This window comes from Rosa chinensis, chromosome 1, assembly GCF_002994745.2.
Source record: "Rosa chinensis cultivar Old Blush chromosome 1, RchiOBHm-V2, whole genome shotgun sequence".
Lineage (NCBI taxonomy): Eukaryota > Viridiplantae > Streptophyta > Magnoliopsida > Rosales > Rosaceae > Rosa > Rosa chinensis.
In genome coordinates this window covers 45,484,954-45,499,171 of record NC_037088.1, presented here as the reverse complement: position 1 = coordinate 45,499,171, position 14,218 = coordinate 45,484,954, and the positions used below count along the sequence as shown (strand labels likewise).

The window sequence follows — 14,218 nt, the reverse complement described above, 5'->3', positions numbered from 1 at the left end:
TTTTAGCCAAACTATCTAAAAATCATTTTGCCTAGCCACTTTAAAAATACATCAACATCAGTTCTCTCTATTTTAACTAGATTTGAATTTATATTATTTATTGAATGAAGAAAAAATAGGTTAAACATATTTATAAATTACATGAAATAACTTAAAAGAAATGTTAAGCTATAGGAGGGTATGGAGTATGGACACGTGGTGTAGTGATACCCAAAATTTAAGCTATCCAAAATGACTGAACAAGTATATCAAGTTTTTCATCCCAAGAAGCAGAATTCACGGTATGGAGTATGGACAAGTGGTGCAGTGATACCTCAAGAGCTAAGCTGTCGAAATGACTCAATAATGCATATCAAGTTTTGTCATTATCAATCCAGAGGAACTAACTTCAAATGTTGAAATTCTTTCGATGAATAGGTGGTGGAGACTTAACTTTTATATATACAAAGTTGTCAATACAAAGTGTATACACATCAATGAAGGTGCATCTTCTTTATGAAAAGACCTTCATATACTACCTACCACAAGAGAAACAGATTGTTTTCTACATGTACACCAAAAAGAAAACCTTCAATATGTATAAGAACCCTTGTGAATGACCAAAAAGCATTGCATTGTGATGTAACAATTTGCTATCCCTTATCGTCCTTCAATCATTGTAATGCTAGCTTCATTTTTGGAGGAATTAGTATTCTCAAAGTATGGTTGAGGATGATAAGCTGAGTTTTGGATAGTGAATACAGGTAGCTTAGGTTGTGGACCATCTTTCTCACTACTTAACATCAAAGCTATATCTGCCATGGTTGGCCTATCCACAGCATTGTCTTGTACACATAGAAGCCCGATATGCAGGCATTTCAATACTTCCGATGAGGAATATAAATCTCCTAATATTTCATCTACCAACTCCAACCCCCTACCTTCATTCCACAAGTTCCATGCCTGAAAAAAGTTAATGTATATGGTTTAAGCTATAAGAAAGTGCTAACTCATGAGTGCACATTTTACATCGGAAATTAGAGTATGAACTTACATAGGCTAGAAAACTAAGATGTTGGTCATATAAAGAGAAGCTGGTATTCTTCTTGCTGCTAATAATCTCCAAGACTATGACCCCGAAACTGTAGACATCGGATTTTTCAGAAAACATACCCCCCATGGCATACTCCGGAGACATATAGCCACTGCATAGCAAACTAATTAGTAGGTGACCAATTGATCATGTTGGAGATTAGGAAGAAAATATTTATTACCGTGTTCCCACAACTTTCTGAGTATTTTCTAGATTTTGTGTTCCTTCAATTATGCGTGCCAATCCAAAGTCTGAAATTTTTGGATTCATTTTTTCATCCAGGAGAATGTTGCTGACTTTCAGATCTCTATGTATTACCTTCACATAGGAATCATGATGGAGATAAAGAAGCCCTCTAGCAACACCCTGAATAATATTAAAGCGTGTTGCCCAATCAAGCACTGCTTTCTTTCTCATATCTGATCAAATAATCAATGCACCTAGTTAGTGTAATCAGTAATGGTTTTTCATAAATCATGACTTCCATGCACATTACAATGAAATATCATGAGACTGCTACCATTTCAAAACTTGGTTTAAACCAGATTTCTAACCTTCTTTAATTGCTGGGAAATGCAGACACAGTTGTATGAAAGTAGTAGTAAGTGCATCATCATATAGATCTGAACTGAACACATATTATATTGTACAGACACATTCAATATGTAATAGTTCTCTGCATTATATTTAGAAGATATATTCAATATCATCTAATATCTGAAAGTAATCAATAATAGATTATTTGTCTCTTGGGTAATTTATTTCATGTGACTGCTGCATTAATAGCTTTATGTTAGTATGTATTTGTGATTCCAAAGCTCAAATTATGCTAAGGTTGAATTCTTCAGACTTTCTGATATTTTTCTTGTTAAATAAGAACAAATAGGTGAGATCTTACTTTCCAGAGAAAGTTTTCATGGTTGCCCCAAGTTCGACATTTACAAACAGCAAAGATACTTTCATTGAAATAAGAAGATTGGTGAAGATGAGTTTTGCACTGCAATTGAACATAAAACACTAATAAAACTAACCAAATAGAAAAGTATCCAAGCTTTTGTTTGGCATGAACTCGTAAATCAGTAACTTCTCATCCTCTTTAATGCAGCAACCCATGATCCTAACAAGATTTTTATGTTGAAGATTGGAGATCAACAGCATCTCATTCTTGAACTCTTCAATGCCTTGTCCTGAGCTACTAGATAGTCTTTTTACAGCTACTTCCTTCCCATCTTGTAGCATACCCTATATGAGGTCCCCAAGTTGATCATGGTGTTCATGTTTGTATTCTTCTACTTGTTACAATGCTATATTACTCTCAAGTAAACAAGTAAGTACCTTATAAACAGGACCAAAGCCTCCTTGCCCAAGTTTGTTTGTAATGTTGAAATTGTCTGTAGCAGTTAATATGGTATCAAAATCATAGATCAATAGCTCTGATGGATCATGTTTTCCAATATATTTTCGAAGAGTGTCCCTAGAAGTTGGAATCGACTCTGTTCATTCAAAGACAAGTTTTGTTAATTTGCAAGTATAAATGTCAAACACCAAGTCAGAATAAAACAACAAAAGGTATGGATATCAACCAGCATATAACTATACATGCTCTTATATATACGGTTCTGAAGGGAAGTTATACTGATTTGATTAGTAGTCTAGTACTTCAGATTTCAGAAGTTCAGAGAGAGATAATGATAAATATGTTGATGCATCAGAATAATTGGTTTCCTCTATCTCATTCTCTTACCCTTTTGGTTAGCTCGCAACCTGTGCAAACCGAACACTGTGGCAACCAAGATAATCGTTAAACCAATAGCTGTAAGGCTGGCAATCAACTTAATCGGCTTTCCGTCACCTGCAAATGAATTTACAATACGAGAAGAAATTAACATAAGAAAAAGATAAGATATTGCTACCTACAGCTTGCAAGCATTGTTATCATATACCTAGTTCTCTGCGTGCTAGGCGAATATAAATATCAACTCCCCCCTTGGAAAATTTCTGTATATCAATAAGGTCTTTGGACCAGATCAAACACCCAATATTATTAACAAGTGCAAAAGCCAGGCATGAACAATTATTTAAGCACTGTATCTTGCAGTCACTGAACTTGTCTTGAAGATCCAAAGATGTAATAAACTGATGATAATCTGGTACTTTCGCCCGTATGATCTTCCAAAACCCATCATCGTTATCATCTTGTTTTCCTTGCAATGGTACTGACTTTTTTTTTTTTCTCTCACAGAACAATTCGGTTTTTCTTACACATCCACCAGTCCAGTCTCCTTTGCTCCATTCTTGGTGTGACTTTGGTACAAACCCTTTCAAACACTTGCAGATTGGAGATTCAGAGATGCTGCAAACCCCATAAGGCCCACATGCTCCATAGATGTCACATCGATTCGTTTGTCCCTCGCAGTAGAGTGACCAGTTCCTACCATTTTCTGAACTCATAAGCTTCAGCTTTCCCTGTGAAGAGACGTCTGCATATGCGAGAATTTTCTCAGGTAAGTTATAAGAGAAATACTTTGTTCCCTGTTCTGCATTTTCATCTAGTTTAAATCCACTAAGATATCGATCATCCATATCTGGGAAGCCGATGAACTTTGATTTATCCCATGGTCCACTTCTCCAGAAGGGAATTGACCGATTAATCCAAATGATCACTTGTGCTGGCATATCTGTTCGCCGTCCGCCTTCAGCTGTATATATCCCACTAGATGGATCACTCTCACTCTTCCAGGCAGTCAAAAAAAGGCCGTCTCCATATTTGCTGAAGTATCCCAACACCATGGTTGGTAGCATAGTGTCACCAGGATGATGAAAGCTCTGCCATATGAAAGCTCTACCATATTCACTAGCTCCGATAACATCTTTGACAACAAAGTTTCCATCATCTGAAAGAACTGCAGCAACTAAACTAGTATTAGATGATGACACCTGTATAGTAACATTGGTTGACCACACAGAATTTTGCTTCCCATCTACAAGCTCCAGACTCCCATTGCTGCTAATTCTCAAACTAGCCAAGGTGTCTATAAGAGCAAGAGGCTGATCTCTGTTAGCCACCCATACCACTTTACGTGGAAATATATCCTTGTGCCATATCCCCACATACTTGTTACCAGAACTATTAGGACTGAAGAAGCCCAATTCGAATATTAGGCCAGGAGAGACTAGAGTTTGTCCCTCGGATAATGGGTGTGAAGGGGTTATGTTATATACTTCAGCGCCATACTGTGATGGAAGCAAACTGAAGATGAATGAGAAAAAAGAAGTAACACTACCCAGTAGCATCCCTACCCCAATAGGTACATTTCCCAGAAGAACAATTTTAATTATTTTCTGTTTCACAAGGATAGCTCTGCTACTGAAAGTGGAGAAGAATCTAGGCCACATACAACTAAGCGTATAGACCCGGTAATTTAGAAAGTCCAATGATAGTTGTGCCATGCTTTCAAAGTCATGGCAGACTAATTTGAGGACCTAAGCTCCTTATAGGAGATCATATGACTCAATAATGCATTGCCCAAGACTTACGACAATAGCCCTCGATAAGCATCAAGTTGAGAGTATTTTTCTAGACCACAAAAATGCAATTATTGCAACTATATACATAGGAATGCTTATCGAGATTTTTTTCTAGACCACAAAAAACAATAAGAATTGCAACTATATACATAGGAAGCCAGCTAAGACTAAAGATTGAAATATCTGCGAAATTTCTAATATATCCTTTTTTCGAGGGATCGATATATCTTAGGGGTTACCATCACTACACCATAAACTTCTATTGATAGCATTTGAAAAACACAATGGTATCCTACCACCATAGCATTTTAGTAAACGCTATGTCTGCCCCAGCCATAATAGACTCGGGTTCTTCATAGCGTTTCTTCAAACGCTATGAAAAGTCTAGCATCCATAGTGTTTTTGTAAATGATATTGTATACGATTCAATAGTGATTCAGAAATGCTATTATTGAACAATATATAGCGTTTATTAAATGCTCTTAATACACATACTGCAGCTTTTAGAAAACTCAATTACATATATTTAATAGCATTTCAATGGTGCTGTCCTGTGTTGTAGCAACTGAAAATTGGCACAACACTTTCTAAACGCAATAATAAGACATGAAAAGTATATGGACTTTCAAAATACAATGTAATTAACATTCATAAAATTAGACAATTACGTACTACATTGTCTCAGCCATCAAGTTCGTTTGCCCTTGTACACTGATGACAAATCCTACTCGGAAAGTCTTAATAACAAAACTAATCTATTCGTCGAAAGCAGCTTCCAAAACTTGCAGTGTATCTCTGAATTGAACTGAACTGCCAAAACATAAAGTTAATATGAAATTTCATACAAACATATATATAATAAACTAAAACATACTAAGCAGATACATGAATTTTTAGACATATTATATACTTTATTAAAGTTGAATGTGTGATACTCTTACCTATGAGTGATGGTTAAATATGAAGAAGTCTTGGCCTATTAGCTGATTCGAAAAACAACCTCCGTTAGCATGTAATGTTACTACATTAATCATTTCTCAACAAGACAAATTACTAAATATATATTCCTCTGCCATCAGACCATACCTTTAGGGAATTAGAATTACATGGCAACAAAGCAAAACAAAGCCCCAATTGCAACACATTAAACAATTCACATATAAAAAAGAGTGAGAGCACTAAATGCATTATAACGAGAACTCAAGAACAAAACCAAACATAACTGGACATGCCAAAAAGTAAAAAATAAATACCAGGAAAAACAAATTAAAACCAAACTCAAGATCATGATAAGAAGGACAAAAAAAAAAAAAAAACAAACAAACAAACATTTCCTTAACAGATTGTGAGGCCAAAGAACAAAACAACCAAATTTGTTATATTACTGAACAGAATTCTTTGAGCCAAGAGAGAGTACACGAATTTAGAGCTTTTTGAAGTATTTATTCATTCCATCTTGCAATAATGTATGACATAACAATTAATAGTGATAAGGCTTATGTCAGTCATCAAGAGTGTACCAAAGCTAGAATTCTATCATTCACTAGTTGTGTTAGCATACCATCAACTTCAATTTATGAATGCAAATCATAATACTAAGATGTATTTAACCTACTCTGACCATTTAAGATATTGAACCATATGGATATATTCTTCAAACTAAAGAGCATGAACCAGATGTTGATATTAAAACTCTAATACTGTGCAACCCACAAATTAACTATACCAAAAAGTTATGCAAAGTGTGCACAATGAGATTTAACAGAACCTAAGAAGAAATGAAAATAGGTAAACAAAAATAAAAGAAAAAAATAAATAAAGAGAATATATACCTGATTATTTTCTTTTCGGAGTTGAACCAAACAGAACAAACTAACTTCCACTCTTAATCTGCAGTAGACCAAATAAAGAGGAAAAAAAAAAAAAAAACAGAACAATTAAACTCATTTCAGATTTGTATACAACGTTCAGTGATAACAAAGTACTAAAGTGAATCTTGGTCCTTTTTTTTTTTTTTTTTTTCTTTTGAAGATCTTGTAAAGAAAAATAATAAGGCAAAGTCCAGATATCGATGGTTTCAGGGATGATACTAATGCCAGACTTCACTGTATAACATCTCCACCCTATTCCTACAATCAATAACTAATGAAATTCAATAGTAAAGAAAAACAAACAAGAGATCTAATAAGACAAAAAACAATAACCAGTCCAAGTTGTTTGAACTGCTAAATTTTGCAATACCTTACTTGGAAGCATTGAGATGCTCTGCTTATTCCCAAAAAGATGTTCTGGATCAACGCCAATACTCTTTCACCAACCTACTGAGTATTGATGTTGTCATCAAAGTACCTCAACCCCGTAAGCAATCCGGCAGATATGATATAAATATGAAAAACATAGATACGTATATAGTCAATCCAATGCCTTATCAGAAAAATTCATATTCCCGTTTCGGGGCTGTATTTGAGATTGAAAGTTTACATAAAAGAATTCTGATTCAATCTGAAAACAATTCATAACAAAATAAAAAAGTCCCCAATTTAGATTTCTCTAAACCCTAAGTCAAATTTCCAAGAAATAGGAGAATCATAAAGACTAAAGAAGAGGATAAGAGATCCTTACCGATAGAGAATAAAGCTCTACTACCACAGAGAACAATAGAGTTATAGATAGGACGAGGAGATGGAGTCTGCGTTTTCATTCTGGCCGGCCAACACTTCTATCTATTTATCTTGTTAATTTTGGGCACGACTTCTAATCTTTTATCACGTTTTCCCTTTTACGAGGAGAAAATTTTAAATCCCCGCGTCTTTTTTAATGACCCGCCACCTTCCTGCATATAATAATAGCGTTTCAATATGTATTATAGCGACGGTAACTTTTACAGACTTCCAAAATTAACCATTATAGCATTTTGAGAAAAAAACTGATCCCAATTCCTTTTGAATTCACAACAAACCAAATTCACCTCCCTCAAACATGATTTCACGGTAAGCATGCAATCAATTCCAGCCGCAAACAGCAAACTACATAGGTAAATTCGCAGAACCCTTAAAACAAATTCCAACTAACCTTGTGATCAAAGTAGATGAAGAACGGAACCCATATTGCAGGTCTGCTCCCTGGCGGACGAACACAGCAAGCCGGAACCAGCTTAATCAATTTCGAGTTGATCAACTCAGCCCGACACTGCAGATTAAGCTCGAATGACCACCCTTCCGAGTCCAAACTTCAGATTTTCTATCCGAGATGAATCAGACTCCGACCGTCGCCGGAAACCGGAATCGCAATGAAATCCGACAACACCCCAAAACACAATTTTATCAGAACCGACTCGAACTCAAAAACTAAGTATGCTGGGGTGTAGAGCATGACGAGGAGGTGAGGTTTCATACCAAATACAGCTCAGATGGTGTCCGGAGTCGCCGGAAAGCACCACAGAACCGCTAGAGCAGGCGCTGCTTCTCATCGTCGATTCTCCCTCATTGTTCGGTGTATGGGCGATCGAAGACCACAGGCATGACGGCGACGACGAGACAAATCTATTTCTGGTGGTCTGCCGCTGTGTAGTGGCCGGAGGAAGGCGTTCTGGTCGGGTTCTCCCTCGGTTCGGCGACGCGTTTCCGGGTCGGAGAGCTCCCAGCTCTCGCTGATTCGCTCTCTCTCTCTCTCTCGTGCCTCCTAGATCATTCTGATCCGGTCCAGCAACAAAATAAGCCACCTCTTCTTAATATCTGATGGTTGTGATCAATCGGTGGGGTTATGGATGGCTGGGATGAAGCGGTGGATGATCGACGGCTGGATTTCACCACAATAGTTTCTTTTTATTTAAATGAAATCTCCATAATTTCTAAATTTCAGAAATTCATTATAAACACTTCGGGTGTCCGCAAAATTCCCCGAAAATTCCCACGAACTCGTCGTGTGGTGTACTTTATCATCCAACTCCTAAATTAAGGATTTCAGTTTATGAAAATTTCTGAAAATTTCCTCGAGCATCTTGACATTTATCAAGATCGTTGAATAATTTCGCATACGATCTCCATTAAGCTTGATACATTTTTCCGGGGCTCACACTAGTGGTTCTTGCCTAGTTAGGTGTGCTCCCCAACCTAGGTTCGAACCTCGAAGCTGTTAAAGTGGCTATACAGTATGCTGCAATGCACAGTTGAAGCATTTCACATGCACCGAAGGAGTTTATCTTGGGCCTAGGAAGCCTTTGGGTTCCCCTTGACAAAGTAAAAAAAAAAAATATATATGAATCATTTGGTACTGTGTACTGTAGTATGTAGTTGAACAATACAAAGAAGATAAAGATTCAATTATTCAAATGAGGCCAAGTGACTTTGCAGAAGGAATCATATATGGATTCATCCTTATTATCCCTTTATAGGGGAAACAGTCGGCAGCTCTAAAGAGATCTATAACTATCATGTTCATCGATCACTACAATTCGTACTATATGGGTTATATATCTTAGTCTGATTATTGCACTTTCGTAGACCAACGAGTGACTTTTTAACCACTGAGAGTCTCTTTTTAGATGTAGATAAAGTTGATATTCATATGTATTTATATGTAATTCAAATAAATTGACTCTTTCAAAAAAGATATATTTTCCCGGATATCCTCGATATTTTTGATATCTCCTTTTTTTAAAGTTCCGATAGATACGTAAATATAGATATTTTAATCCTTCACCAAGATAATTAATTGGAAGAAAATGGAGAATTTAAAAGACGGGTACTTTTGATTCTAACACCCATTGGCACCCCAATTAGGACAGTAAATTCCGTGCAAGGCTATATATTGGAGAGAGACTGATAACAAACAAGTATCACGAGGAAAAAAGGGAAAAGATTTTAATAAAAGAGTCAGGGAGTGCTTGAAATTATCGGGAGGGAAGTGAATGGGGGTCGACGATGCACCCTGGTCGGATGTGGAACACTCACAAGCTGGTCAGCCACTCAACTAGAGACGTGGACCATTGCAGATTGCGGCGGCCAAAGTCTGGGCTGTTGATATGTCCATGTAGACGTTGTTGATGTGGTAGGTAGCATTTGCCATCTCGGTGTACTACGACATCATGTTCCTCATAATATAATTTAATCAATAAGGGCTATCATGTTCCTCATAATATAATTTAATCAATGAGGGCAATAAATTTACATTTGCAAAAATCTTTCTTCTGTAGGGATCTCCACCTAATACTGATCTTCAAATTTCTTCTCAAATCTCTCCTAATTTAAAGGCTCTTGCCAAAATTTAGACGATTAAATTACCTCTTTAAGATTAAAATTTTTCTTGGTTATTGTTGCAAGCTTTATACTTCTAATAGACTTCTTGTTTCAGTAATGTAATTGATCTATGCTCTTTTGTAAGGCTTATGTACTTACATAGGCATTTGCAAGCATAATTAGCTATAATGAGCCACGTTCATGCTACCGCTAGCGGTACCAACTCCCGCCAAATGAGTGACCCACGGGAACACAGCCAAGCAGGTTACCGCTTGAGCCCCGGCTTGCCCCCAGATCACCGCTGACGCGCCGCCACGCACCGCGCCAAGACAGCAGCAGAAGTTCCAGAAGCTGGGGACTGAAGCATATCAGTCCCACATCGAAAACATGAAGAAGATCAGCTCCTTCTTCACCTATAAAAGGTTCTCTCTTCTCTCCTCATTGATTACACATTTAATACTTACCTACTGTTACTTTGTCAATACAAATACATTAACTAACTTAGGCATCGGAGAAGAGAAGACCGCCCAGCGCGGTCTCCCTTTGACGCCCTCTTTATTTCACTTGACATGTAGCGGGAGCTCTAAAGAGTATCATAGATAGTGGTCCGCCCATCGGACCAGCGGTAGCTAAAAGCGTTAGCAAAGGTTTAGCTACCGGTGAACTTTAAACATTAACATTGGCGCCGTCTGTGGGAATCTTTGAACAGAAGGCCATCCCACCACATCTACCATGAAGAACGGTAGCGGGGAAAGCACTGAGGAGCAGGCGGATCAATCCGCCAACCCCCATCCCACCAATCCAGTGATCAACGTCAATCCAGCGGTTAACGTTAACCGTGCACTATTCAGCACGCCGGTCAACCCCAGGCTAGTTACCAGATCCCACCAACCCAAACTACAGTGGAGGCTCAACCGAGCGCCAGCCGCCCTCCGGTGCAGGACCTCGCCGCTATGTATGAGCTGGCACTAGCGGACCTTCACAAGACAAATCGAGAGTGCGAGCAGGAGCGCAGAGAAAAGGCCGAAGCACAAAAGCAGGTGGCCACACTGATGTCAAGATTTGATGAGCTGAAGAAGGCGCTAGAAGCAAACGCCAACCCAGCGCAAAGCGAGCAATCGCGGAGCACCAGGCGCAGTCAGCCCAACACCGGCGGATTGGTACCCGGACCAATCATACAGATGCAGGTACCGTTGAACCCACCAAAACTACGAGGAATGGGACCACCTCCGGAACCCTGACTAATGTTGGAGCAGGAGGCGGAGTCACAGCCACACACCAGCCGCTCAACAATCAGGGCCAGAACCGAGGGTAATATACCTGTCCCTAGGCGAGAGCTGGTTCAGCAGAACATCTAGGCCGGACTCGATGAAGACACAACCGCCCTAATACTGGAGCGGATGCAACAACTAGAGCAAAGGCTAATCCGGGCCGAGGCAGGCGCCCCAGCGCCAATATCAAATTCACTCTTTGCGTCCAGACCAGGACCATTCACCGCCAGGATCCTGTATGCCATCCACCCGGCGCACATAAAGACACCAAAGATGTCACCTTACAGCGGCATGACTAACCCCTTTGTCCATATGGACACCTTCAAAAAAGTCACCAATAACAAGGGGTTCGATGACGCCACCCTCTGCCACTTGTTTAGCGAAACGCTGGATAGTGAGGCAATGAGTTGGTTTTTTGAGTGTCCACCGGGGTCCATTGACTCATTCCATGCACTATAAAATGCTTTCCTCTCTCGGTTCATCCTATTGGCTGCCAGACACAACAGTACATCTCAACTATTCAACCTCAAGTAGGGGGCAGAGGAAACATTGAAGGCGTTTGTCACCAGGTGGCGAGCGGCAACGTCCCAGTGCCGTGATCTTGATAAAACAATGGCGCTCGCAGCTTTCAAGCAGGAACTCCTCAAGGGACCATTTCTCTATCACCTCAATTACAACCATCCAAATGCCGCTTACAACCATGTCATGAGCGAGGCTGTCATCCATGACAGGCATAATTTATTACATATGGAGAAACCCCCCCACCACCACCAACACCTGTAAAGTCCACCCAACCCTCTGCCAGCCATCAGAAAACCGCTAGCAAAACCTCTGCCACGCCTCCAACTGATAAGAAGAGAGACTGGCAACAGGGCAACTACCAGAGCAATCGGTAGAAGGACCAACACTACAATAGGGGTAACCGCTCATCTCATGGGGATAACTGTAATAAGCAGGAGTCATCCCAATGGTACGCAGTGTTTACAGTCCTCACGGCCTCGTACGAAGAAATATATGACCAGTGCAAGGACCAGATACTGCCACCACCCCCAAGGAAATACCCAAGGGTCGGAAAGCCCAGAAACACTGGCAAGTGGTGCAAATATCACGAGGACAGCGGCCACAACACTAACAATTGCAACGCCCTCAAAACAGCCATTGAAACCTTATACCGAGACGATAAGATGGAACAATTCAAGGTACACCAACCACCACCCGTGATCGCTAACATTGAGCCTTTGGGCCTCATCAACACCATCGACGATGGTGCTCCGATCACCAACATGTCTCACAGGGCAAAAAACAGCTATGCGCGTGCTAACCACCCCAAGGAGGTGTGCAATATCCGTTATGAGAGGTCCGTTAAACTCCCAAAATCTGGTTGGGAGCCCATTACCTTCTCAGAGGAGGATGAGCGCGGAGTACATCTGCCCTAAGACGATCCATTCTTGATCGACGCCATACTCGATAAATGGTCAGTGGGAAGGATCCTTGTCGACAGCGGGTCCGCTGTAAATGTCATCTTCAACAGGTGCTACGACAAACTTCGGCGGAACAGAAAACTACTGCAGGATCATGAGCCATTTCTTAGCTTCTCTGGTGACGTCACACAGCCATTGGGTTCTGATTACATGTGACTGGTTATCGATGCCAGTCCACGAACGGCGGAGATCCATAAGGAGTTCATCATTGTGGACTGCTTCAGTTCATATAATGCCATCATTGGTCGACCGACACTTAACAAACTCAAATGCATCATCGTCGGGTACATGCTCCTCATGAAGTTCCCTACTCCCAACGGAACAGGCTGTGTAAAGGGAAGTCAACAACTGGCAAGAGAGTGCTATTCCACAACCGTGGCACGATCAGCGTGCCGCCACGAAATCCTAACAGTGGGAAATCATGCAGCGACACCAGACATCTTTGAGGACCCCAAGGATGACGAGAAGAAGTATGTCAAAAAGAAGCTGTTGAGCAAAAATTGTAAATTTATACTCAACACAATTTCGCTCTATTTTATTGACAAAATAGAGCTTTTATTATGTCAGGTTCGACCCATTCAAGATAACAACAATCTCTTAATTACAACCCCTCGCTTTAAGGGAAAACCCTTTGATTCCAAGTACAAAGTTAACATATGGAGATGTGTGTGTTTGTGAAAAATTGCGGCTGCACCTGGGTTGTTTTACAGGTTGCCTACGTACCCCGGAAGGGATCAAGCCACTCGTAGTTCAAGTTTTCGTGGCTGTGGGGTTTCAACAGGTTGATGACCTATCGAAACAATTCTGGTGAGGTGTTTGGGTGAATTTGGTTTTAAAAGAACCAGGGATTCGGTTTACGTTGTGGTTGCATCCAGATTTAAATCCAGATTACCTACATACCCTATGAAGGGATCAAACCACTGTAGTTCATATTTTTTTTGGAAATTTGGGGTTTTTTCTTGGTTTTGTACCAAAAGGATATTTTTTAGGTTTCGAAGCAATTTTTTATGAAACCAAAGCCTGGGTATTCGGAAATGGAACCCATGGCGTCATGCTTTGCCGAATTCTTCCAACGGGCCCAAATTTGGACATGGACTTCTTTTGTATCCTCGCGAATCAAGTTCTTCGATCCATGAAGCTTTCTCAGCCCCAAATTTAATACAAGGACCCCCAATGTAGCGAGTGAACTCCGAGTCTCAATTTTTCTTGAAAAGAATTCGGGGAAGTATATCGAACTTTTGTTTTGGGCATCAGAGAGACTTTTTGAAGGCCCAGACGCCCATCAAACTGTTCAAAGGCCCAATCTTCCCAGAGTCCCAAATTTGATAAGGACACCCAGCCATAATTTCATTTTCTTTTTCCTTTTACGTTCAATTCTCCTCTTCTTTTTGTTGTTTCTTATTCCTTTTTCTCTCCAAGCATATCGCCCCATCTTATATCCCAAACTAGGTAGAACACGAGCTCAATACTGATCTTCTGCGAGGTCGAATTGGAGATGGATTTGAAGACAGAGGCCAAATCGGAGATGGAACCATACATGGGTCTTCAACGAAAAGTCCCAGAGTGTTGGAAGCTTGAAACTCGGCGCCTTGCTTCTCTCTGTGAGAAATCAGGTGAAGACTTTCTCCC

The 14,218-nt window shown here is 39.9% G+C and overlaps 1 protein-coding gene and 1 long non-coding RNA gene across 8 annotated transcripts; both read right to left on the bottom strand.

Annotated features, from left to right (window-relative positions):
• Window positions 1-396: 396 nt before the first annotated feature.
• Window positions 397-4,964, bottom strand: LOC112179966 (G-type lectin S-receptor-like serine/threonine-protein kinase At1g61500). Of its 3 annotated transcripts, none has more exons than XM_024318450.2 (7): window positions 3,016-4,964; window positions 2,817-2,924; window positions 2,408-2,565; window positions 2,104-2,314; window positions 1,254-1,491; window positions 1,034-1,184; window positions 397-942 (listed from the first exon to the last, which is right to left on the bottom strand). In XM_024318450.2, exons 1-7 carry the CDS (start codon window positions 4,520-4,522, stop codon window positions 640-642), a joined length of 2,676 nt encoding a protein of 891 aa, XP_024174218.1. In that variant the 5' UTR covers window positions 4,523-4,964; the 3' UTR covers window positions 397-639. The 3 variants fall into 3 exon arrangements, 2 of the variants coding, with proteins under 2 accessions (XP_024174218.1, XP_040373421.1); XR_005809088.1 differs by having other exon boundaries at window positions 802-942; window positions 1,391-1,491; XM_040517487.1 differs by lacking the exon at window positions 397-942 and having other exon boundaries at window positions 997-1,184; window positions 1,391-1,491.
• A 1,606-nt stretch (window positions 4,965-6,570) lies between these two features.
• LOC112179976 lies at window positions 6,571-8,297 on the bottom strand. 5 transcript variants are annotated; one of them, XR_002928011.2, is made up of 4 exons: window positions 7,673-8,297; window positions 7,223-7,433; window positions 6,842-6,921; window positions 6,571-6,729 (listed from the first exon to the last, which is right to left on the bottom strand). It is a non-coding gene; the product is annotated as an uncharacterized LOC112179976 (long non-coding RNA). The 5 variants fall into 5 exon arrangements; XR_005809091.1 differs by having other exon boundaries at window positions 6,847-6,921; XR_002928015.2 differs by having other exon boundaries at window positions 6,842-6,918.
• Window positions 8,298-14,218: the final 5,921 nt, after the last annotated feature.